Source organism: Ambystoma mexicanum, chromosome 3q (assembly GCF_040938575.1).
Source record: "Ambystoma mexicanum isolate Mex_15411 chromosome 3q, UKY_AmexF1_1, whole genome shotgun sequence".
Lineage (NCBI taxonomy): Eukaryota > Metazoa > Chordata > Amphibia > Caudata > Ambystomatidae > Ambystoma > Ambystoma mexicanum.
This window is the reverse complement of record NC_090926.1, coordinates 256,154,624-256,181,131: the sequence shown is the minus strand read 5'-3', so window position 1 is coordinate 256,181,131 and position 26,508 is coordinate 256,154,624. Positions and strand designations below refer to the sequence as shown.

Below are 26,508 nucleotides of genomic sequence, written 5' to 3'. Positions count from 1 at the left end.
GAGTACAGTTAGTGCAAAACACTGCACCATTAATGTCAGAGAGATCAAATTGGAGAGACCATATTTCAACATTGCTGCAATCTTTACACTGGTTACCTATTGCATCTAGAATTCAATGTAAGCCTCTATGTATGGCGCCTCGAGCTCTGCATGTTGAAGTCCCCAGACTTTAGCAGGAAAGCTTCACTAATAATATATGCCCTCAAGACATTGAAGATTTTCCTGCCAGGCTTGCCGTGTTATCCCCAAATCTAAACTGGCCAAGAGGGGTGGCAGAGCATTTTCAGGCCAGGCCACTGTGCTGTGGAATAGTAACATACTAACAAATCCTACCAAAATGATGCATGAACATTTGCTTTTTCGACACCTATTGAAAATGTAACATTTACCCCCCAAATCTTTTTCTCATCTTATTTTGACTCATTTGTCAGCCCTCGAGTCATGAAGGTGACTCCGATTTACAATGGGGCCAAGCCTAAAATTACTCCTCTTTTGTGTTTTTATGGAATATTTCTATAGGGTGGCCTTTAGAGTGTTACAAAGCAACACAAAGGTTACAGAAATACTAACCACAATCCTTCCAGGGATTAAAAGATGGGCTATATAATAACAGAAGGGCCCTTAAGTGTTAGCTAAGGGGAATATACAAAAATATTAACTTATGGAAATCCTTTTGCGGGATAACAGAAATCAAGTCTGGCCTGTCAGCACATCAGTTCACCTTTCTGGAGTTCACAGGAGGTTCAGTGAAGTATGTCCCTTTTTAATGTTCTCAATAGTCCCAGGTCTTTTCCAAAATTACTACTTGCAGGCTTTCCTGGGTTCGGTAGCCATGTCTAAGTAAACCCCTTAATGTCCACACCAGTCCCTCTCAGTGTGATACGAAGCTGGCTGCCATGGTTGCTAAGCTCACTTGCTGCTCTTGGTCGCTGTGCTCCTGATGTTCGAGGTCCTCCAAAGTCGGCAAAGGAGCCTGGCCCTATCCTCCCTCTGAACACCCCTTTCTCTCTCTATTTGGGTTTGTCTGCATAGAGCTCCGTTATTCATGTATACTCCTATTATGACCTTGCTCCCCTTCAGTGCAGCAGCACCATCTTGTATCTCCTCATGCCTTCTGTATCTGCTTTGGACAGATAGGGTGCACTGGAACCTTCCTAGGACGGCTTTGATTGTCTTCTGTTCTCCAGCACTCATAGTATCGCCTTCTTCCCTCCTGTGATTTCCAGTTCCCAATGTATCTCTGCCCCTTCCTCCTGGGATTCACCTTCCAGGCTCTCTGGATTTGTATCCTCAAACCACCAACGTCTCCCTCTTCCACCTTCTTCACCCCATTGGATACAACTTGGTCCACTCTCCCGATCTCCATTTCTACCACCCTCTTCACCTCTTCGGCCATAATTATCTTAACTCTCTAAGTCTCTCTTTTTATTGGCTTCACCCTTTTTGGCATAACTGTCTTAACACTCCTAATGTCTTGGTGATGTCTTCACCCCTTTCTCAATATCTTTGGGTGACTCCTGGCCACCCTCCTCAGTATCTCCGACTCACCCCTGCACCCCATCCCAGTATCTCTGGGTGCCTTTTGCACCCCGGTCTCAGTATCTCTGGGTGATTACTGCAGCTCTTTCTCAGTATCTCTAGGTGACCTTTTCACCCCTCTTCAGTATCTCTGGATGAACCCTGTACCAGCTACTCAAGATAACTGAGTGTCCCCTGCATGCCTTCCCCAACATTCACTTCACACACTCCCCAGTTTCACCCTGGACTGTCTCTTTCACTCGCATTCCATCTTCAAATTCGTCTCACCAGTACCCTCCAACAAACTCATTCACCAGTGACACTCTCCCCAGCAATGCCACTGCCAGATCAGCCTGCTGCGCTTTCATTTTGTTGTTTCTCCTCCTCTTGGCTGGGTCCCTGGCTGTTGGTCTGCACCTGTGTGATCCTGGGCTAATCTGTGCCTGATTGGTTAATGTGAAATAGGTCAGATGAGCTGTGGGGGCAGAGAGCTATCTGTTTTAGAGCCTGCCACCATCTTGGGTTTTATTATATCCCATGTGGTTCTTCCTGGTGTTGAGTGTACTACCTGCCCCAAACTAGAGTCACAGGTTTCCCCAGTACGTGAATTGGAAGTCGGGGAAATATGTGTTAAGAGTGAAAAAACCTGTCTGCCTTTGAAATTCCTCCCAGAACAAGGACATTGAAATGTTGTACCTCTGGCTTATATATATTTAGCTAGAGAAGAATGCTTCAATAAGTTTGCTTCATGTGTCTTCGTTTCTTCATATGTGGAGACGATGTTTTGAAACATTGCATCTGCAAAGCTCCCTGGTTTCTCGCATGTATCTGTATTTATAAGGAATTACTCCACTGAACTGCAATAATCTTTTAACTGTATTAAATCCCTCACTGCCCTCACAGTCTCTGGAAAGGATTTCCCTAAAAGGGATTTGCATCTAGTTCTAAGGTGGTGGTTGTGGGTATGTCTATTGATGGCTTTATCTCTCTTAAGGTCTCTCCAGCAGATCTAAAGTAAATGGGGGAGGGGCTTTCACTGCACATGCCCTTGCTTTATAGCAGTCTCAATGAGGTGGTGTTGGGATCACGAGTGTACCTAATCTTGGCCCAACATCCTCTAGCTTGGGGTGACACCCGGCCAGTGTAACTGCCCTTCAGACAGACCTTTGGGCTAGGCAGGAGACTTCATCATACTTTCTCTTATTGTGTGGTCTGTTAACCCTAGGAGCAAGAGATCTCTTTGAGGCAACTGAGCAACACAACCAATTCCATACAATTCCATACCAATGCAAGAGCGCCACCTATGGAAATGTGCCAGGGAAATGGTATGCTCGCTAATTGAAAATAGCCAGCTAGTGTTAGGCGACTTGCCACATTTCTTCTTTGCCACCATCTGGCTGGACTCACATAAATAACTAGGCAAAATTACTGGTCTAGGGAAGCACAGGGGACCCTTCAGGGCATGCACCCTTAGTGAGACATGGGATAAAGGACTCATTAGGGAAAATGTTGGGTGAACCATTCACAACAAGCACAAATTCAGGGCACTAACATCAGAGCCAAACCTCATGACCTTCACCTTTACACAAACTATTGAGTCTTCCGAGTTTCTACTTTTTATAAATTAAAGCAGAAAGTACTTAACAAGGTTTGTCTAAAGGTTTGGGCCAGATTCTCAAATAATAGAAAACATGAAAGGAGCTCAGAGAATGCACCCGTTTCATTTGCGCTGTTATGAGAAATGCTCGGCCTAGAGCATCCAGCCTAGACCCCAGCCAAGTCCAGCAATTTCTGGGGGTCCTAATTCAGACAGAAGACGGCCTCGTCTTCCCCCTCCTACGAGGGGGTTCAAAACATGCTGTTCCAGATCCCTCAGTATGTAGCCAGTTGAGAGGTGATGGTACGCAAGGCCATGCAACTATTAGGGATGATGGCATCCTGCATATACTTGGTCCCTCACACGCATTTGTGCATGCACCCCATGCAACAGTGGCTCAAAATCTAGCGGTTGTCTCTGCAGTCCTCGTTCTCCCTCTGCAGTGGAGGTCGAGGGAAAACCTCTTGAAGGGGAAAACCTTCACCACCCCCGCAGGAGAAGCCACTCTCACGACGGACGCATCTCTCAGGGGGTGGGGGCTCACCTCCTTCAGCAGACGGCACACAGCATTTGGTCCCCAGAAGTAGCATCCAACCACATAAACCTGTTGGAGCTGTTAGCAGTGTTCAAAGCTCTGAAGGTTTTTCAGACACAGTTGCAGGGAAAGACAGTACTGGTCCTCACAGACAGCACCATGGCCATATACAACCTGAACAAGCAATGAGGCCCTCCCCAGGGCTATCCAAAGTGTCCCAGAACATTCGGAAGTGGGCTCTCAAACACAGATGTTCCTACTGTCTCAACATGTTCCAGGGGAACTCAATCTTCTGGCAGACGTGCTCAGCAGAGACTTCACACTACCCTTAGAGTACGAATTGTGACTACACAGAGACATCGTCTCCATTTTCGCAGAATGTGGCTTCCCAGAGATTGACTTGTTCGCAACTCTGGAGAACACACAATGCCCAGATTACGCCTCCAGGTACCCTCAGAACCGATCCAAGGGGAGCGGTCTCTGGATAAAATGGTCAGGGAAATGTGTTTATGCTTTTTTCTACGACTCCCCTACCCAACAAGATTGAGCACAAGATGCACCAGGAACCAGTCACCATGATATTGATGGCCCCGATGTGGGCCTGCCAACCCTGGTTCTCCCATCTGATGGAGATGTCACTCTCTCCTCCGATGAAACTACCTTGCCCATACAACATGCTATCTCAGGACAAGGGGGAAACGCTTCATCCATGCCCGCAAACTCTCAATTTAGCGGCCTGGCTCCTGAGGTCATAGAGTTCGGGCATCTCCAACTTCCTCAGAGATGCATGGATCTACTTAGAGAAGCAAGAAAGCCTAACACCAGACATTGCTACTCCAATAAATGGAAACGCTTTGTCATCTGATGCAATTCCAAGAGCATCAATCCCATTGACTGCTCTCCTACTCATATTGTACTATACCTGACTCACCTACTAGACTCAGTTCTAGTTTTTAATTCCCTGAAGGTCCACTTAGCTGCACTTTCAGCCCATACCACATCCCAGCGAAAGGTGTTGTGTTGGAGGATCCCAGTAATTAAAGCTTTTATGGAAGGGGTTAAAAGAATTATCCCCCTATTTCTAACCTGGCTCCCGGATGGGTCCTAAATGTGGTATTAACAAGACTTCTGTGGTCTCCCTTTCAACCTATGCACAAGGAAAGCCTCAAAGCACTCACTTACAAGACATCCTTCCTAGTGGCAGTCACTTCAATAAGGAGAGTCGGTGAACTACAGGCCCTTTCAATTTTAGACCCCTTTGTCACAATTCACAGAGATAAGGTGGTTCTGTGCACTCACCCACGGTTTGCGCCCAAATTCATTTCTAAGTTACATGTGGTGAACCAGTCAATAGAACTAACCACATTCTTCCAGAACCCCACTAACGTGGCGGAATGAAGCCTATACACACTGGATGTGCGCAGGGCAGTCATGTACTATCTGGAAAGAACTAAACCACTAAGGAAAACAAACCAGTTTTGAATTTCAGTGGCGGCTGGTAGAAAAGGGGACCCTGTCTCTAAATCAGCCACATCAAGGTGGATTGTCAATTGCATCACACTCTGCTACACTCTTGCCAAGAGAGATCTGCCTTTCCACCCTAGAGCATACTCTACTCGGGGCACTAGGGCTTCCTTGGCATTCATTGCAAATGTTTCTCTCGAATCCATTTGCAAAGCGGCAACCTGGAGTTCTGTCCACACCTTTACAAAACACTATTGCCTAGACACTCACTCTAGGTCTGATTCTCAGGTGGGACAAGCAGTACTAAGACACCTCTTCACTACTGTTCCTTCTCACATCCCATCACCAACTCCGGGTACTGCTTGCTAGTCTATGCACAGCGTGTGATTCTAAGCAGATCCACAAGCATCAGAAGATATGCATTATCTACCGTAATAGCTTTTTGTTGATTGTATCTGCTTAGATTCACATGCGCCCACCCTCCCTTCCTCCCCGCTCGGATGGAAGCAACATAGATATCTTACTACTTCTTCTCTTTTTCTGTACTCACTCACCATAGTCATAAGGCTCCCTCACGGCTGAAAAAATACAGTCGGAGGGACCTTGACACGTGAGGAAATTTGGGTACACTACACGTCACATTAGGGATAGTGTTGCAGGCACGCCCATGTCAACGTCCCCTTTCGATCCTCGAAAGATAAGATGCAATACTCTGCGGTTACCACTAGATGTCGTACTATATGCACAGCACGTGAATCTAAGCAGATACAATAATCAGAAATGCTATTACGGTAAGTAATGCCTGCTGTACCAGAATAAGGAATGTCCACTCATTGCTTCTAGTGAAAACTATATGTATTGAAGAAAAATTCAAAATCCAACACGCTGTGCACCCTTCCTCTCCCAACTCTAAGGAAGGCATGATATCCAACAGTAAGACAGGCGCAAGTGACCACAGTTTAAGGGTGTTTCTTTAACTTCAATTGGGTTTGAGAAACACCTATGTAATCCTAAATCTAAAGATGGGATAAAGCTACGACCATCAAATAATAACGCAGACCTAGAAGAGACTTGTCAAAATAAAAGGGCCATTAGTAATAAACCTATTGCCAATCCTTCCCTCTAAATACAAATAGTACACTGTTATGCAAAAGAAAAGGAAATTATATGTCAGGATATCTAAACCATTAGCTCCCCTTCCCCATGTTTTCATCATGGGACAAGGTGGCACACTCGAGCTTAGCACGCACTCTGTCTTCTTTAGCACGAAGATGCAGTTCAAAATGTCAGCATCAGGGCCTTCTGCGCCCGAAGGATCTTTGCCATCCAAAGTCTCTTATTTCAGAGGGCCTGAAACAGTAAAGTTCCTTTCTTCTTAGGATTTCACATGTACACAATTTCTCAGGTGATTCACTATTCAACTCGGGTCCCCCTCTGCCGGCTCAGACCCACTTCAACACAATGTTCTCGGATTTTCACGTCTCGGTCGGTTCACTGTTTACGCTGGGTCCCCCTCTGCCGGGCTAAGACCCACTTTAACACAAAACCTTCACTTAGTCTCCCTCTGACGGACTCGGACCAATTTATCTACTTCAACATAAACTTTCTTTACTGTATCAACATTGAAGATTTTTGACTGTGCACAGGATTTTGCTTGACCCATCGCAGGTCCACTTCAATTTACAATTCTTTACAACTCTTTTAACTTTCACCTTTTAGTGCTTCTCAGCTGGATACCTTACAGAAACTTTCGATTGAACACACACGCAGTGTCAGACCACTCTGTCAAAGATATCGTATCTTGGTTTCAAAGTTCAATCACTCATTAGCAGTTCAACTTTACTTGTGTCTTTTTCACACGCTTTTTTTGTTAACAATGTTCATTCCAGAGCTCACCATACAATGTTGCCGCTTGCACCTTGGCTTCAACACAGACCAGTCTTGTATCAGTCTCCCCAACTCTCTGGCTGTGTTGATTTCACTGATGCTGCTTTGTTCTTGGAGCCAAGGATGGTACCACGGGGCAGCTGCTGCTTCTCCTCGCCTTGATTATGGTTGCGGGAGGGCCCCTGGTATCTCAGAGACACAGTGCAGGATTCTTCAGCCTGGTTTCCTGGTCGACACTTTTTAATCTCGAGGACTCAAGAAAGTAACAGTTCCTTGTTGGAAAGGTCAAGGGAATTTCTCTCCTTTCGATCCCCTCCTGTTTTTCTGTCTTTCATCTCTCATTGAGCTGCCATCTCGAAACTGCTGTTTCCTTGTGTGCTTTGTCTCACTCTGAGTGTGCTCTCGTGCTCCACCTCTTATCCATGTGGGGAAGCTTAATGGGAGTCATGTGTGTGTGATGGTCAGTAATTACCTGACCTCGTCTGACCATTGTATTGGGACACGTCAGGTATACTACTTGGGTATTAGGCTGTCTGTGTGAAAGTGTTGTTTTGTAAAAGGGGGGGTGAGTTCGTAGGTATCCTACCTGGTAGGATGGGCTAAAGATGTTACAGGGAAGGGGATACTGCGTCTCACCATCTGGTGTCCCACTCCCCGAACACCCCCTCACATAGGTGATCCTCACGCACTGGTCCACCCCCAGGAACTGGATCCAAAAGTTATGGCCGTGTCCTGGCCACCTGGAGGACAGATCCCCAGGGTCTAGTGGGTGAGACGCCTTCTGGTTTCTCACAACACACCCTCCCCCACACACACAGCCCTCCTCCTCCCCTTACCCTCCCTACAAAGGGTTGGGGTGTGTGTGCAGTTTCCAGCCCCAAAGAGGGCCTCAGCTTTCATCACCTCGGTGTCCGTGAGTGCAGCCAGCTCTGGCTCTGCGAACTTCGGCCTTCATAGCCGACTATCAGCGACTCTTCATTTTACACTTCCAGGCATGTTCTGACTTGCTGTTCGGGTGGTTAGCAGAATGAAGTGGGAGATTTAAAGTGGATTACATTTTTAAAATGGCCACTTGCAAGCTTTCTGTTCCTGGGATGATGCTATTTCCAGCACCGGTAACTCTGACACCAGAAATCGAGTCGCCAGTGATTTTGGCAGTTTGGGTTCTGGTATTGCTATTTCCGGCACATTTCTCCTGGAAACACTGGCGCATTGATGTCGAAGCCGGTAATTCCGTTGTGCCAGTATTACTGTTTCTGGCAGGGTGGTGAGCCTTCACCCGAGGACCTGTAATGTGTGGTAATTCTGGCCGTCGGTCTGCTGGAAACGATGATACCGGCACAACAGAATTACTTTTTCTGGGAAAGTTGTAATGATGCCCATTATCTTGGCACCATTCATACCACTTCCCTCTCCCCACATGCATATACCTCCATCCTACTTCACCAATACAACACCATCATCACACAGACACTCGACATAATTGCACCCCTCAAATTACAAAAACCCTAGAACAACCAGGAAGCAGGAAGCCTAGAAAGAGCCTGGCAAAAGAACACATGCCCCTCAACCAAGACACTCTTCAGACACTGCCACTACCAATATAAAACTGCCATATGCAACGGCAAAGCCACCCAGTACTTCCAAGAACTCCAATCCACCACCAATGGTACCCAGAAACTATTCAACATCGTCAAGTCCATCTCTAAACCACCATCCACACCTTCCGGCATCCCCAGCCACTGCAGTATGCAACTCCTTCATGAACTACCTCAATTAAAAAATACACATCAGAACAGACCTCCCCTCAGTTCTCCCACTCCCCCCCTCCACTCCCAAACTTATGGGACTCCTTCCACCCGTCGACTCAGACATCCTCACTGCCAAAACAAAACCTGCCCACTTCCTGGATGATGCATGACCACCTCAAGCTGTATCCAATTACATCAGTAACCTAGCTCTCCACTGGCTCAACATCATCAGCTCCTGTCTCACACGAAACTCAAAAGGGACAAATCTCACCCCTCCTCAAAAAGCCATCCCTCAACCACACGCTCTCTGAAAACTACTGTCCCATTACTATCCTACCATACCTTGCCAGAATCATGGAACACTTTGTAACTACCCAACTGCAACATCACATCACCATCACCTACTCAACCCTTTCCAATCTAGCTTTTCGCCTGGACACAGCACTGAGACCACTACTCTACACCTCCTCGACCTCCACAGCATCACAGACGCTGGGCACACTGCACTACTCCTACTCCTCGACCTCTTTGCAGCCTTTGGCACCATCGACCACACTATTCTTCTAGACATGCTAGCCCACAGGACGAATCTCTCTGGCACCATACTTAACTGGTTCACCTCCTTTCTCACTGACGGGACACACTTTGTCACCATGCCCCCTTATTGATCAGACCCCACCCCTGTCAAGTTTGGAGTCCCACAAGGCTCATCACTATCTCTACTCCTCTTCAGCCTATATGTTGAATTCCTTGGACAAAACCTTAGTAAACACAATGCACATTTCCACCAATAGGCAGATATGACACAAATATCATTCCAAAATCCTCCCATTCACAACTCCACACCCTTAAAACTGATCTCTCCACCATCACCAGCTGATTTGCCACCCACTTCATCAAACTCAACCCTTCCAAAACAGAATACTTCCTAATTTGCCCTCCAAGGCCCAACCCCAACCACACCCCCTAGTTCCAAGAACTCACACGAACAAACCACCCATATCCCTCTCCACATCTGTTAAATCCCTTTGCTTCACCATCAACCCCCCCACTGTTCCTTCACATAATGCATATCAACTGTCACCAAAACATGCAACATACAACTACACCTCCTACGCAAAATCAGACATATCCTTCATTCTGATGACTTCCGCAGTCCAAGCACTGGTACTCTCTAACCTGGACTATGGAAATTCTCTCCTCATTGGACTCCCCATCAACACCCATGCCCTCCTGCAAGCCATACAAAATGCAGTAGCCAGACGCATATTCTAACTACCCAAAAATTCACACATCACCCATGCTCTTGCCCAGCTCCAATTGGCTCCCCGTACTGCAAAGAATTGCCTTCAAATGACTCTGCACTGTATTCAAACCCATCCACATCAAAACTCCATCCTACCTTCATGACTAACTCAAACCCATCACCCACACAAACACCAGGCAAGCCAGCCATCATCTTTTCCACATTCTACTCTGCAAACTCACATGCATACAAAAACAAGAATGTACACACTAGGCACGCAGGACATGGAACACCCTACCTCTCAACATATGCACTGCATCCCTCATCACCACTTTCAGAAAGAGCCTCAAAGCGTACCCGTTTCCCCAACATACCCCTGCCCTCCTCCACTGCTATCACATGTCTATCCTAATCTTCCAGTCCTTTACTGAAACCATTTTGTGACTTCTTTTTTCAACTCCCACCTTTTTAAATATTTTAACCATGTAAGGTGCTTCGAGAGCCTCTTGGTAGGGCCAGCACTAAACAGTAAATGCAACTTTCTGCAACGTTTTCTGTGTGAGAAAATGTAGAATTTTGCGTTCTTTATAACAATACGAAATGTATGTTTTCTTCTATCCTGAATTGTTGTCTTGATCAGTGAGGAAGTTGTCTGTGAAAGTCTTCCTAGCAAGGAAAGAGAAGGTTAGAAGCCCAAGACACCAGCTTCTAAGTTTTAGGAAGGACAACATTGCAGTGCTGCTTATGTTAGGCGGTGCCTGGTGTTACAAATATCGAGGGACTGAGTGCGTGGAAGTGAGCTATTGTCCTAACATTTACCTCGAGGGGTTGTCGCATGGTTCCCCGCTCCCGCCGACGCACATCTTACCTCCTAAGGGCTGACACATCCCCACTGTAGGCAGCAAAGAGCATGTTCACCACCGTCTTGTTCTGAAGAGACAAAAACAAACATTTCAATATCGGGAAGGGGGAAAATTGCTCCCTTTCATGTCCAATTATTTCTTTGGGGAAAAACAGCAAAGGACCCTGCTGCTACAACACTACAGGGCTCTGAATCAACTCTCGTGGCCACCTGGGTGATCACCAGCACCAGATGGCCACCAATGGAGGAGCTGCTTTCATCCTTCTTGACTGCTCAACTGTCTTCAACACAGTACGCCACTGGACCAACCTTCACTAGTGGGAATCAAAGTCCAGGCCCTGAACTTCATTTCTGCTTCTCTTTACACCACCGACAAATTATCCCTTTTTTCTCCCCTTCCTTTTAGTCTTGTGCTTCCCCTGCCAAGCTTTATCTAGGATCCCTGATGGCTATCTTGCCCCCACCTCTTCTGATGCATTCTTTATTTCAGTTCCTTTGCCCTAATGATGCAGTCTTTTGGGCTCACCTGACAAACGTCCCCATTTAATCATCTTTAAAATACACAGTGCCAATGATTGAACCAGCAACAGCATTTGACCATGCAGCACCTGCTTGGAATTGATCGCTGCATGAGCGCAAAACCATCTAAAACCAAATGTCTGCAAAGATGAGCTCCTGATGTCTACACTCTTAACTCTCACAATCAACACTCTCACAGCCTGCCAAGCTTGGTCTCGCAACTAAGTCAACTAAAACATGGAAAATCAAAGGCATCATTTTTTCAAGGTCCTTCTCTCAAGGATCGCAGATGAATTGCACTGCCAAAACAAGCTTCCTCTGGTTTAAAGTCCTGCAGTGCATTTCCACTCTGCACCCAAGCGTACATGGTTATCATCACCTCCCCTTTGCCAATGGTCTAGACGGGTGGTCACAATCCTCAAGACAGTCCAGAAATCACTTCTCACCGGCTGTCCGTGCCTTTACTGGCTAACCCAAAGAATAACTTACATACCTATAAGCGTAGTTCTCCTGTATGGGTGTCTTTTATAGATTGACATCTGAATGCTCCCATCGGCTGGGAACCACTGCAGCTTTAAAACTATCATTTGATGTTAAAAAGGAAACTTCTTTTCCCATAAACAATGTATATCCTGCACAAATGGATGGGTGTCCATTTAAAGAACGAATATAGTCAGCCTCCCACTGGCAAATCAGTGTAGATTAGTGGGGTTCTAAACCACACGTTTCATTTCAGATTCTTAAAATGTATTAGCTCATAACATGCCAATGTGGGAGATGGGAACGCATATTCGAGTCTATAATGATACCAATACCGGAGAACTAGTTTGTTGAGGCAGGTAAATCTGGCAGCAATTGATTGGGCAGATAGTGGCCCAGGAATCCATGTCATTTTGCACCTCAGGCCGAAAATTGACTATGATCACCATTGTGCAAACATTTACACGGTGTGGTGGTCAGTAAACGAGGCCATCATGTGCAAACATAGTGGCTGTCATAACACAGGATCTCTGAAAGGCTTTTTTGTGACCGCAATTCATTTGCATGGCAATATTTTTGAGGGGACATTATTACATGGAACCATTGAGTGGTAGTAGTGGGAGGTGGAGTGGTAGTAGAGGGAGCAGGAGTGATAGTGGGAGAAAGAGCCTTGGTAGAGGGTGCAGGAGTGGAAGTAGTCAGAGGAGGAAGTGGTAGTAGCATGAAGAGAAGTGGTAGTAGTTGGAGGAGGAGAGATAACATCAAAGGATGTAGGCAGACAACAGCGTAACGAAACCAGAAGGCATAAAGGTTTGGAGGGAGGAGTCCGGGAGAGGGACATGGCAGGGTAAACAGGTGAGGTGAGAGTGTGTGGTCTCAGGTGGATCCAAAAGAGTAAGTGCAAGGCACTAAACACTTCCTGATACAACTCCCTGTAGAACACTAACCAGGGCTAGTGTAGGCAGAGGTAAGAAAACCCAGAGAGAGATTAGGTAGCGGCGTGTTAGGGAACCATCAGTAGTCAAAACTAGCTATTGGGCAAAAGGGAGACAGATATAGGGTCCGTGGGCACACAAAAATTACAATTAAAACCCTTGAACTTTCCTTGAGGCTCCCAGTGTTTTCTGGGCCATATGTGGCACCCCTCATTAATTATGCCGATTTTAGACCTCTCTGAATTATGTGTTCAAGAGGTAATTCCTCCTCAGTATACTTTGCTGACAGTGAATGTCCTATATATACCGATCTAAAGTGCTGAATCCGGACCTGAAGCGCTATATAAATTGAGGGCCATTCAGCAATTAAGCAGCTCCCTATAACAGACAAGGGCCGAATCAGGCAGAATCCAGCCCATTCAAGGCCAGCTGGGTCGAAGTTGGCGTCTTCTCAACTCACTAACCCATCGTCCAAACCTCGACATTATTGCAATACCAACTTTTGGGGGTTTATTTGGTTAAAAGAAAGTTCTCTGCCTGAGGCCCATGGGCAGCCAATCCTAAACGATACGGCCCTCTCATCATCCACACTAAGAGCACCATATTGCCATCTGCTGGGGATGGGCCTGGAAGCACAGAGGCAGACATGTATTTTGTAGTAGTCAGATCTTCCCAAGGCTCCTCTTCCATATGTTCACCTTCTTCTTCCTCCTAAATAGGTGGATCAATAGGCAAATGGAGAAGGGGTTAGCTCTTGCTTTGCTGCAGGCGTGGGGAGGAGAGCAGAGTCTACTTGGGAAAATGGCTCCATTTTACACAATGTCTTTTTTGTCCAAACTTGGGACTGGAGTATTTTCTCGCTGAGGACACTTAAAAAATGAAGTGCTCAATGCAATGTTTTCCAATGAGAACTTATCCTGGTTGTATTCGATAAGGCAATGGGGCTTGCATGAATACACCCTCAGATATTTAATGAGCATGGAGGGATTGTGACAACACCACGAATAGCCTTGTTATCCATTCAATGTAGGCAATAGTGATACAGAGGACTGCACAAAAATCCTTCTGCCATCAGATGATGAGCCTGTTCTGTGACAGGCCCTGCCCTAGCAATCACTGCCTTCCATATGCAATAGGCTTTCATAAAATGTCCAGATTTACACCATACCAATCCACCTGTAATGCACAAAGAGATCCACACTTACCCTAATGTCACTGCCCTCCCGGCGTGGGTCTAGCTTCCATGGACAGTGACGCAAATTGTCGTAGTTGTGGAAGTTGAAGAGAGATACCAGGTCCTGTATGGAAGGTAAAGTGCAAGCCAGACGGCATTAAATGTGGAGGTCAAGTACATATTGCATGAGTGTTAACAAGAATGTTCCTGAAAATGTGAGTGCCACATATGGCCATAGAAATGCATTTTACTACAAGTTGGATAGCCACGTTTGTGATAATTGCAGAATGCATTTATAAATATCGGCCCACATAAAACATGCACAAAGCATAAGATAATTGCATGTATACAAATGTGCACATACACCCACATGTGTGTGTGCGTGCGCGCACACACACACACACACGAATTACGTGTGCAAAAAACTGGAAGAATGTAGAACTGATCATGTGGAAAGAGAGTGTGTATGTATCTGTAGCGTAATGATGCAAGCTTGACCTGCAACACATTAGAGGAACCACCCAGGAACAAGCAAGCTACAGCAGGGAAATGTACCAGCCCTTCACATTTTGCAGTTCCCCAGTGCACAGCCCCATCAGGCCATGCAAGGCTGAGCCGTTTCTGGCTCTTCGACTCTACCACGCATGTCAGGAACCAAGAGAGGAGACTACATTGGGATAGCCAGCATGGACATTTCTTTTTATAGTGGCATGGCATATTTTACTGGCATTATGGGAAAAGCAAACTGGATGAGTGTTCTTATCTTGGGGAGAGGAGACTGTGGGGCTACATTGGGGCAGCCAGCATGGATATTTTCTTCCAGTGGTATGTCATTATTTTACTGCCATTGTGGGCAAAGCCAACTTAAGCATTCTTAAGTGGGGGAACAGGTGGGGAACTACAGTGGTGCAGCCAGCATGAACATTTTTGTACAGTGGTATGTTATGTTTAGTTTTACTGGCAAATAAGGGCAAAGCCAACATGACACAAGTTCTTAAGTGAAATCCTGGCTTCGATTAGTGCAACCAGCATGGAAATATTCTTACAGTAGCTTGGCAGTTTGCTGTCATTATGGGCCAACTTGAGTGTTCTCTTATATTCTTACAGTCGAGTGGGCATGGGGTTGCTACATTGGTACATGGGTGTGTTCTTACAGTTTCATGGTATGTTTTACTGGAAATATGGGCAAAGACATCTTGATGAGTATTTTTGTGGCCATAGTGGCCTACACCATTGCAATAAGTGTGGGCATGTTTTACTACTGCAGCATATTTTTTTACTGAGATTATGGACACGGCAAACATGATGAGTTTTCGTACATGGCCATACTGGCCTACATTGGTGTTGCCAGTATGGACATACTTTCTTTCAGTGGCATAACATTTTTTTACTCTCATTATGGGGAAACCCCAACATGAGTATGTTTCCATCTCAGGGTGCTGGCATATATTTGCAGAGTCAACATGGACATATAAACTTATCATATCATTATTAGCATTATGGGCAACGCAAATGTGAGTATGTTCTTATGTATGAATGCTGGCATATATTGGTGCAATGAGCATGGACAAAAATGGGCACAGCCAGCATTAATTATGTTTTGCACTGGCAGAATACTGGCATATATTGTGGGCCAAGGCATCATGGAAATGTTTTGGAAAATGTTCCAGTGCTTTCTTGGTGGCTTGCCGTCTATTAGATATTTTCAAAACGTATTGTAACTTGTGTGGCTTTTTACCCACTTTTTCACAGAAAGTGTGTATGCATGTATGTTTATATGTTGTTGATTTATATAAGGCTAACCTAGGTAGAAAGCAATGGAGCCCTGTACAATAAAGGGAGTCAAACATAATGGGGGTGGGGGTGGAGTGTAAGGAACTCATGGTGGCAACAGTAAAGACAGATACAAGTGATCAGAGTTCAAGGATGTTTCTTGAACAATAAATGCATGCTGGAAAAACACCTAACCTAAACCTGAATCTAAGATGGGAGCAAGAATCGACCATCAAATGAATAATAAGGCAGTCCTTGTGACCTTGTGCCAAAATAAAAAGGCCTACACTAAAAAAGAAACACTATTGCCAATTCCTTGCAGCTAATTACAGAAAGGGTGTGGGATAGGGTTTCAAAAAAGAAAGAAGTCTTCACAAATAATAAGTCAGGATGTGATTGCGAGGGTTCTCCAATCCCCATGCTTTCAGCACGGGACAAGGTGGGTTTCCTGAGCACAGCGCACACTCAGGCTTACCGAGCACGAGCCGACAGTTCTACATCAACTGTCGGGCTCTTCCAGGGCCAAGTCTCTTTTCAATAAAGTCTCTTGCCTTTGAGGCCTGAAGTATGCAAAAAACGAACACAAAGTTCTGCTTCACATATTTTCTTTGTTTTATTATTTGTTTGTATCAAGTAGATCTTTAAAAAATATAAAAACCAACATTTTGTCGATTTACCACAATAAAAATACAATTATCTAACAAATCATTTCATCAAAAATAAAAAACATGCCTAAAAAAGGAACAAAAAGGTAAAAGACTAAGAAGAAAGTCGAAGAAAAAGAAGAAAAAAAAAAGATAAGAAAAATAGGAAACCCTCATTTCCCCAAAAACCTGCACCCCTTATTACATTATTAGTTTCTACTGCTATATTAAGCCGTAATGACTGGAGAGGCATTGATCCCAGACTGTCCAACGCTTGAGTGGGTCATGCCATGTTTTAAAAGGACTTGACCCACTGCAATCGTCAGGGCGGTGTTGTGCCCCGAGATCAAGCGATTCCAAAAGTTCTCTGAGAGTAGGCAGTCCATTTTGGGCACAAATTTCCCATAATAGAGGATTCTAGTCTCCCCAGTTCCTTTGCATTCTATGGGTAAATAACGCAGATTTTGCTTATTTTGAATTACACAGATTTTACAAAATGATATGAAATTCTGGCTTTGCCCTCTAATACTTAGGATCTCGCCTGTGTGACTTAGGTTAAGGCGGGCCCTAAGAAAAACATATCTTGATTCACTGCTGGGATATTTTAGCAAATAGTTAGGCAACTCTCCCAGTTTTTTTCCACTACTAGGAAGCTATTCTTCGGTTTTACCAGCCTCATTTCCAGTCCTGTTTTAATCCAGTCCATTATTTCCAGTTCTTTCGTTGCTTTCAGAGAATTCTCTATCAGGGTTGTTACCGTTGAATCGGCTCCTTCCAGATTTCTTTTAACTTTTATGACCAGCTGATGGAGGATCTTAGAGCTGTCCTTTTGGAAATGATGATTGACATCTTCATAAAGAGAGTCTTTTTGTGGAGTTGTTATTAACCTATAGAGAGATAGCAGTCTCCAAATTATCTGTTGCTGCAATGATTTCAGGCCGAGCTCAAACCTTAAGTCCTGAATAGGAAGACAGATGGTCAGGCTCAGCGAGCGCTTCCAAATGTGACCCTCCACCTATTGCCAGTCTATGTCCTAGAGCTTTGGTTGGGCCTCCAACCATACAGTATCACAGGGATTACTTTGGCGTTATAAAATTTTATTAATGGTTTGATTGAAAATTTACAAAGCTCAAAGAAGATCTTTTTCATCTCGGGTATTGTTTTGTCAGCTTTAGATCTGATTTCAAGTTCCACTTTGCTCACTGATGGATAGGCAAACATTGTGTAGCCCAGATAGACTAATTCGTCTACCCTTGTAATTGCTTCTCCTTCAAAAAACCATTTACCAAAGTTAATTTGCTTTTTTGGGTGTTTCAGCACCAGAATGTTTGACTCTCTTGGACTTACTTGCAGTCCATTTAGTTTATGTTATGTTAAAGGTACTTATATAGCGCACCGTCACCAACGGAATTGGTCCACAGGCGCTCTGGTGGATCTGCAAACGAGAAGGTGGGATGGGTTAGTAAGGTGAAGAGGGAGTAGGATAGTGGGAGGAATTGGCAGCTTCAACTCGGTAGACACTGGGTGCTGAGCTTTGGTGCGAGTATCGGAGTCAGTCCGTGTGTGCTGTAGGTGCGGCTTATGTGTTGTTGCAGTGTGGTGAAGTGCGTGCGGCTTGTTGTGCGAGAGATGGCTGTGTGAGTTGTTTGAGAGAGATACGATGCAGAGAGTTTGAGCTTATATTGGTAAGTGGGTTATATGACATTTAACATTCCGTCTAAGTGTAGTACTTGCTAATCTACGTATTCCGTCCAAGTGTGGCACTCGCTAACCTTCTCAATAATTATCTAGATGTGGGGCAGGATAATGTTCTCAATTCTAATTGTGGCACATGCTAACATTCAAATTTCAACCTAGGTGCGACGTAGGATAAAGTTAAGAATTCCATCTAAGTGTGGCACATGCTAACATTGGGAATTATGTTCGTAAGTAATGCGAAACAACATTTACAACCCAGTCATGCATAGATTTAGGTCGGTGGCCATAAATCTCTCTGAATGTGCATGCTGTAAGACTATGGCGGTGTACTTTATGGAGAGGTAAGGTAGAGTGGCGGGGGCTTTCTGGAGTAGAGTAATTGCTCTACACCACACCCAAGCCACACTAGAGCCCGGAAGGGCAGGGGGACAATGCTGTGCTGCACATGGGGGCAGGGGGCACTTACCAGGTCTTTTGGGCCACATACCAGGCCCCAGGAGGCTCTAGAGCTCAGCAGCACACCTGGAGGAGTTTGGGGGCAGTGAGCCATACACAGGCAGTGCCGATGGCTGGCCCTTCCTCGCTCTTCGCTTTCTGCCAATCATGAGTGGAGGGAGGAACCGGAGGCAGGCGGAGGGAGGGAGAAACCAGAGCCCGGAAGGGCAGGGGGGAAATGCCACGCTCCATGTGGGGGAAGGGGGAATTTACCAGGTATTTTGGGCCACATACCAAGCCCCAGGAGGGTCTAGAGCTCAGCAGCTCGCCTGGAGGAGTCCAGGGGCAGTGAGCCACGCACAGGCAGTGCCGATGGCTGCAGGTCCTTCGAAGTTTAGTCATAGTAGGATAGCAGTCTTCTTTTGTAGGCCTTTTAGGGGCGATACATTTTTCTGAAAAGTCCACAAATTTAGAAAGTTTGTTCATGTACCCCTCAAACCTGTCCCTGGTCCATAAGGATGACCCAGAGGGATATAGGGGGGGGGCTTTTCTTGAGGACTTGTGTCCTTAGGCCATCGAGCCTTGTCTGACAGTCTTAGAGAGGGACTGGGAACCTTGAGAATATTCTAACTGACCTTCTCGACGCCTTGACGTGTCCTTAGGCCTATTTGTCGTTGAGATGATTTGTGCAAGACTCTCGCGGATCTCTGGTGCATCTGGAAGGGATTTCGACAGCCCTAGCAGCTTCTTCGTGGTTTTCAGCGTTGACGAAAACTAGGCACCGGCACTCTCTTATGAGGCATCTCAGCGCTCTTATGAAGTTTAGTGCTGATGCCCTTGTGGCTTCAGTGCCCGGACGCATGCTGCCTAGGCTGTTGCAGGGAGGGCAGCCGACCCTGTGGATCGGTGGGTTCCGTCGAAAGTATCAGCGTACCCGTTGGTGTCTTTGGCCATCCTGACTAGTCCGTCAAGGAGGCTCAGGGGGTTGTGTGCTTTCCTTTAAGTGGTGGGTGTGCGTCCTTGTCCCCGGAGTGTACCCTCTCCATAGCAGAACCGGTGGCCTGCCTGCCGGGGATGAACGCCTCGGAGCGTGGCTGCTGCAAAGATAGGTCAATGGCCTCCACGTCAGAGCCACGGCTGTCGCTCACTTCCTCGCCACTCGAGGTGCCTGCGACAGAGCTACTTCCAGCCTGCTGCATGGTGTAGGCTGCCCACCGTTTTACTTTCAGTTATTTTATCATTTTAAACCTTGATGGAATTAAGTTTGGGACTTGGCATAGTCCATTTTTGAAGAAAGTCTCCCAGATCTGACAAGTATAGGTTGAAGAAGAAGGGGGCTCCTATACACCCCTGTCGCACACCATTTAGTGTTGTAGACATTCCTCGTCTGAAGCCTGTTTGAAATTTGGAGATGATGTTATTTGATTTGGCCCGGTCCTTTAGCTCTATCAAGAGTATCCGCATGAATATCTTACTCTAGATGTCCAAGAGGGCAATTGGCCTATAATTTTTGGGCTGTGATCTATCCCCTCCTTTGTAGAATGGTATTATGACTGCTTGTTTCTAAGAAGGAGGGAAGCATTTTGACTCTAGTATTTCCTTGTAGAGGGTATCAAGAAGTGTCGCCCAGGTGTTAACATTAGACTTCAGGACCTGATAAGTTAGCCCGTTTGGGCCCGCCACCTTTGATGATGAGGTGCTCAAAATTAGATCTTCTGTTAATTTTACATCATAGTTAAGTTCCCACTTGGTGACTTCCTGTTGATTTTCCAGGGTGGCTGACGTGTTTTTAAAGTTTATTGTTAGGTAATCTATCCACCTCTTTTCTGGAACCAGATTACATTCGGTGATATTACTGGCTGAATTCTTTCCTTTACTATTTACCATTGACCAGAAATTACGGGTACTATTTTCACAAAGAGCCTCCAGCATCTGTTCATTGTCTTGTTGGTGACGGAGAATCTTTCTTGACCGTGACCATTGCTTGTAGTTCCTAAGCAGCTTTTTCTGTTCTAAATAAAGTTCAGATGGGTTCATAAAAGAATACTTCAGCCGTTTAAGTTCACGCCTTAAGGACCATTTTTGGATCCATGTCTCCTCATCAAAAGAATGTAAGTGATGGGTTTCTTTTACCAAGGCTCCTACTGTCGGCCGGTGCACCGACCAAATAAATGGCTGAAAGCAGTATGGTTTACAGTTCTCTTTTTGTTCTTCTAAAGAGACACGATTTAACTTCTCATTCAAATTTCGCCCCCCTCTTTTATATTTAACCAAAACTGCTTTGCCTTTCCTCAGTAGTAGGTCCTGTGAGTATTTAGCCGACTTATCTTTCATTGAGCTCGTAATTTTGACTCTTAGCCGAGCATGATCACTCCCTTCTTCCCAGATTATTTCCATAGATGTTTTCTTCATTTGTAGTTTTTCGGAAACAAATACATAATCCAATGTGGAGAAGGCATTGCCGCGTGACCATGTTGGATTCGAAGGGCAGTCACCTTCAGCAGAGCCATTTAGCATGAAAAGGCCCCACGAGTTTAGAAAATCTGACCGCTGTTTCCCAGCCTTGGAGATTTTTACCCATTTTGATGCGGCGTTCCTATCTTGAGTCATAATACATTGCGTATTCCGATCCCCGCCCAAGATCACACTGGCGTCACCATGGAACAACGAAATTTTCTCCAGCACCATTGACAACGACTGATGGAATTGATCAAGGCTACATTGCACTGGGTTCCAATAAATATTCAATACTACGAGGAAAGGAAGATCGTGGGCAGACTGTAGTTCGACTTCACTTGCCAGGATTCCTTCCTTTCCATCGTGCAAAAGTGTGGCATTTTTGCTAAATAAGTTGTTAATTCCAAGCAACAATCCCTCGATGGTCAACCTTTAGATTTTTGGCTTGCTGGTGTTGTGAATATTGTGAACCCTTCTATTTCTATTGGGTGTGTGTGCCAGGTCTCCTGGAGTAGAATAACGTCAGAATTTAAAAAGAGATCTTTCTTTCTGCTACTCGCAGTAAATGTCTTAGGGCTGCGGGTGTTCCAACTTGTAATGGTAATTTCATTATGCCTAAAGACTCTGCTGTGTCAAACCCAACTTTAGTAGAACTTGTGAAAGGATCTCTGGGAGTGCTGCTAAAGTGCCGGCCTTATTTTCTTCCGAGTTTCCCCAGGCTGGCACTATTGGCTCCTGAATTGAGATTCCCACAGCTTTTGCGCTTTCTCCTTCAGGGGTAAACGTCTCAATGTTTTGACCCATTTGTACTTCCCCTGGGTTCTTTTCAAGAATCATCAGGCTGATTTTTTCCAGCTCTTTTTTTGTTACTTTTTATGGCTTTCCACGCTTTTTGTAATGTAAAACCCACCTCTACTATGTTCATCACCTGTCTGCTCAGAAACATTAAATATTCTATGTCCTCCGTGCCAAACAGGTTGGGAACTCTCTTGACATAGTCCAAGATAGCACTTCTGCAAAGTGATGCATGTTTTGGTATTTTATTTAGCGCTTTTAGGCAAAGTTTTGGACAGCATATTCTTGGGATTCTAGATCTTCTTCCAGGACTTGTTCATAAGAGTTCACCTCCACATCTACTGTCATTTTATGATCTTCTGTTTTTCCTTTCAAAACCTCTGCCAATTTCTTAGTCTTACCCTGCCCATTTTTGACTTCAACCATCAAAGGTGTACTTGTGCTTTCCTTAGCATCTTGTTTCAAAAAGATTGGTGCAATTTGTAACGTTGCTTTTGTTGCGCCCTGAATTTTTTTAGGAAGATTTCTGTTCTCCTTCCCCAAAAATATTGAGGCCCATAGTGGGCCTTTCAATGATGGGCAGGTTAGAACTGATTTTTTCCCTCTATTCTCTTCTCCACTCCCAGTTGGGCTTTTGGTGCTCAAGACTCCTGCAGATGAAGTTTGGTGTAAAACTTCTTGTTGATCCATAGGATCTGTCTGAAGGCCAACATTAGCCCTCAAGATCTTTGCTTTAGTGGGGCTGCATGTGTCAGATTCCAAGAAAGCTTTCTGCTTCCCTTCTGTCTGTTTTTTTTTTTTTTTCGGCATTACTAAAGGGTTTCCCACTTTTTTTCTGGGAACCTTTCGTGTTTCCGTTTGTTATATCCAGTAGATGCAAGTCTTTTCGTAGCATCTCTTCACTTATACCATGGGTGATGGTTTCACCTCTGGGTCCCCCTCTTCCGGGCGTAGACCCTTCACAAATCGTATTCACCGATTGGGTGATGGCTTCACTCCTGAGTCACCCTCTTCCGGACGTAGACCCTTCACAAAATCATATTCGCCAAATTGATATCTGGTGTGTCTGGGGGCACCCCTGAGGAGGATGAAGTCCATTTTGGTGGGGTAACTTTCAGGTAGGCACAATGACATGAAGGCTTGAATAGTGGAGAGGTAGTTTTTCAATTAATGAATGTCTTCAAGGCAGTTGACCTTCAGCTGCAGCTGTGTCTCATAAGAATTCTGGTTGATTTTGATATTGAATTTGGCAGAGAGTGCCCCCAGTGGCTCTATGTAGAGGTTGAAGATGACAGGGGACAGGATGAAGCATTTTGGGACTCCATCGGTCACTGGGCATTATTGGGATCTGCAGGTACCCATCTAGATGAGCTGGTGTCTGTTGGTAATGTAGGAATCAAACCATAAAAGGACTGTGGCATCGAATCCCATGCAGGAGGGCAGGGTGTTGAGTAGCAGAGCGGGACCAGGAGGCATGGTCACCTTTGTGCGTGATGAGGAGTGGCTCATCGATGGCCTGGATGGTGGCAGTCTCTATTCTGCATCTTGGTCGGAAGGACTGGGATTCTTGAAGTAGGTTGTGTTGAGTGATACCTTTGTGTAATTGGAGTGTGATGACCTTCTCAATGATCTTGCCAAAGAAGGATAGATGAGTGATAGGTCGACCAGGTCTAGTGTGGGCTTCTTTGGAAGGGGTAGGATCTGGCCAGTTTTTTCAATTCATTGGGGAAGATGCCTTTCAGGAGTGAGGCAATGATAGTGTGGGGTAGAGGAGTGAGGGCCTTTCCTGTGATGTTCTTCAGGATGAAGGCTGGGATAATGGCTTTATAGGAGGTGGTGCAAGGATGTCTGTGAGTTCTTCCAGTATTAGGGTTAGAATTCTGACCATCTCTGGATATGGTGTGGTGGTATGGTAGGGGTGCCTATGTTGGGTAGGGTGTTTTCAATGTGGCAACGGATCTTGTCTGTTTTGTAACAGGTTGATTGCACTGCATCGCTCAATGGAGCTGGGTATTGTGGGGGATGGCAGGGGCTGATGCAGTGATCAATAGCTTTTCAGACAGCTCTGCTCTTGTTGGGCGATTCTGCTGTGGATGGCGTGAAGTAGTGTGCTTTGGCTGAGGTGAGTGGGTCTTACGGGCGCAATGTGCTGTAACATGCAAAATGTTGACCCATTATTTAAAAAACATTTCCTGGGGGGCGATCAAAAAATCACCAGCCACCACCGAATGGAGCTCGAGTCAGGTACAAAAGTGTGCAATCTTTCCAAGCAGGTGTGTGTTTATTTCTGTATACATTTTTCCATTACTTTACATCTGTAGGGTGCTTAGATCAAACGGAAATTAGCTCCAGCGGACACGTGTCAAATTTAAGAACTTTGGTGGAACAAGTTTTGGCTACTGTGCCCCCGGAGCTTTGAAACACTCTTCCACCTTATCTATGGGATGGTATAAAATTCACTAATTTAATTCGAATGATTGAGCTGTTTGATTAATTCTTACTTCTGTCGGACCTTTAATTCTGCCTTCTACACACTGGACGCCTGCTTTTTGTTGTTTGTCTGTCTAGTTCTATGCGCGCATTGAGGCCTTGGGACGAGATGCACGTTACAAGTAAATAAATAAGTAAACATAAATAAGTATGTACAATGATCATTTAGAGCGCCAGTGTCAATCTACTTTTGTGGATATGTGTGTGCACTTATTTACGATCCAGGCAACTGTATTTACCCATGAGGACATTTTCTGGGTCTGTCATCTGAACATGCACAATTTGACTTGCACAGGTGACATTGGTACATACACACCTGGCTAAATGTGATCCCTCTCACACTGTTGCCAACTTTATCAACAGGTGGCGACCAGCAGAAGACCCCCATCACATTGGGAACCACGAGAAGGACAGCCCCAGACACGCCCGACTTAGCTGGCAGACCTACCTGGAAGATCAAGAGAGGCTGTTAGACATGGAGGCCACACTCCTATTGCACAGCTTTAGGTTAGGTGTAGTGCAACAGCAGCACAATGGGCAGGCTGGTAGAGCACAGGGCGTATAGCACTGGGATGAGGCATGGAGAGCAGCAGGATAGCACATGCACAGCAAATGAATAGCCAACAGACAGCACAGGGATAGTCAAGGAACACTGCAAGGAAAACACTTGTCAGCACAGGGACATCACTAATGATAATACAGGGACATCACAGGGACATCCGATGCATACCACTGGAATACCACAGGAATTGCAAGCACTGGAACAATAGATTAATAGCATAATGGCAGGATTGGGAATATAGAAGGGATAGCAAAGGAACAGCACAGGGATAGCACAACAGAACATTACTTTTTGTGTATTAAATGTATAAAATGCACACTAACCAGGAATCCAGCTGCACTGTGCATACTTACATAAAACACAAAACAATGCAATGTTAATACATGATTCATAAATAAGAAAAACATAATACAACAATCAAATAATTCTCATTACACTCATAATGCCTCAGAATTAAATACCACTATTAGCATAGATAGGGCATGGCTAACAAAAGGACAGGGAAAGAATAGCACTGGGTTAGAACAGGGACTGAACAACGAAAGAATTGGAGTAGCAGAGGAATATGATGGGGCCACAATATGGCACACTGCTAGGGATACAACAGCAATGCGATGGTGCAGATACAGCACAGGACAAGGATAGCCAAGGGACAGCACAAGGAGTAGTGCAGGAAAAGGGCATGGCTAGAAAGTATAGGGCACAGGTAGCATTTGTAGCAACATACACAGCTTTACAACATTCACAATGGCTCACAATTGACTGATTAATCTCATAACACACCTCATAACAAACACTAACACCCCAGCAGATTTCTTTACCCTCTCCATCCACCCCATTTTCACACAACATGCATCAGCCAAGATCCTTATCATTTCCATTTTCTCAGTTCCATGTTATGCTAGTGATCTTTTACAAATGCACTGCGGCTTGTCTGGAAATTGGCATAGTATGCCCCCGTTGGCATTTCTAGACCATAGAATGCAGAGGGAAGCGATGAATCTGTGGGAGAGGGATGGGACAGATAAAAGAAACGGGGCATGCAAACGCAGGTGGGGCAGGTCAAAAGACATGGTTGTGATAGCTTGGTTATATGGTTGATCCAGCCAAAGAAGATCAGAGTTCAGAAATTAGGGAGGTAAATCGTAACGAGTCTGAGGGAGAAGGAGATATTTACGTGAGGGAATTTTCAGAGAGCTAAGTAGGTAATCATATAAGTAGTGTGTAGCTGTGTGATATATATGAGATGTGCTAAAGCCTTGAAGAGTGCCAGATTTGTATTTCCCAGGAAAAACGTTTAATTTCTACCACTGAAACTTCAGAATAGTAACTGTCAAGCCTAGGGACCGGGCATGGCCAAGTCATGAATAGGCTGTCTGAAAGGAGAATGCGAACAAAGACCAACATGGGAGGTGGAGAGGGATGAGTCGGATACCTGCCCTTCTGTATGCAGTGACAGTCTGACGCACCTTCTGTGAAATGTTCTACTGTTGTATGTCTTAGGCTCTGAGGTGGTTAGGCTTTGAGGCCTTCTGCATGGAACTGGTGTCATTATTAGCATGGGTATGTTAAAACATGGCACCAGGCAACAGGAGAGAAGATGGAACTACCTAATCCCCAAACTCCAAACAGCCACACACGTTTCTGGCTGTTTGAAAGTTCTTCTGGCCTTCAAGGGGCTTTATG

At 45.3% G+C, this 26,508-nt stretch overlaps 1 protein-coding gene across 1 annotated transcript in view; it reads right to left on the bottom strand.

The window, feature by feature from the left end:
• Positions 1-26,508, bottom strand: part of GLS2 (glutaminase 2) — a 579,026-nt gene that overhangs the window by 55,603 nt on the left and 496,915 nt on the right. The window contains exons 13-15 of the mRNA XM_069653689.1: positions 24,577-24,708; positions 14,000-14,092; positions 10,867-10,928 (exon numbers count right to left, since the gene is read on the bottom strand). Of these exons, the coding sequence (XP_069509790.1) occupies positions 10,867-10,928; positions 14,000-14,092; positions 24,577-24,708 (287 nt within the window). The remainder of the gene's footprint in view (positions 1-10,866; positions 10,929-13,999; positions 14,093-24,576; positions 24,709-26,508) is intronic.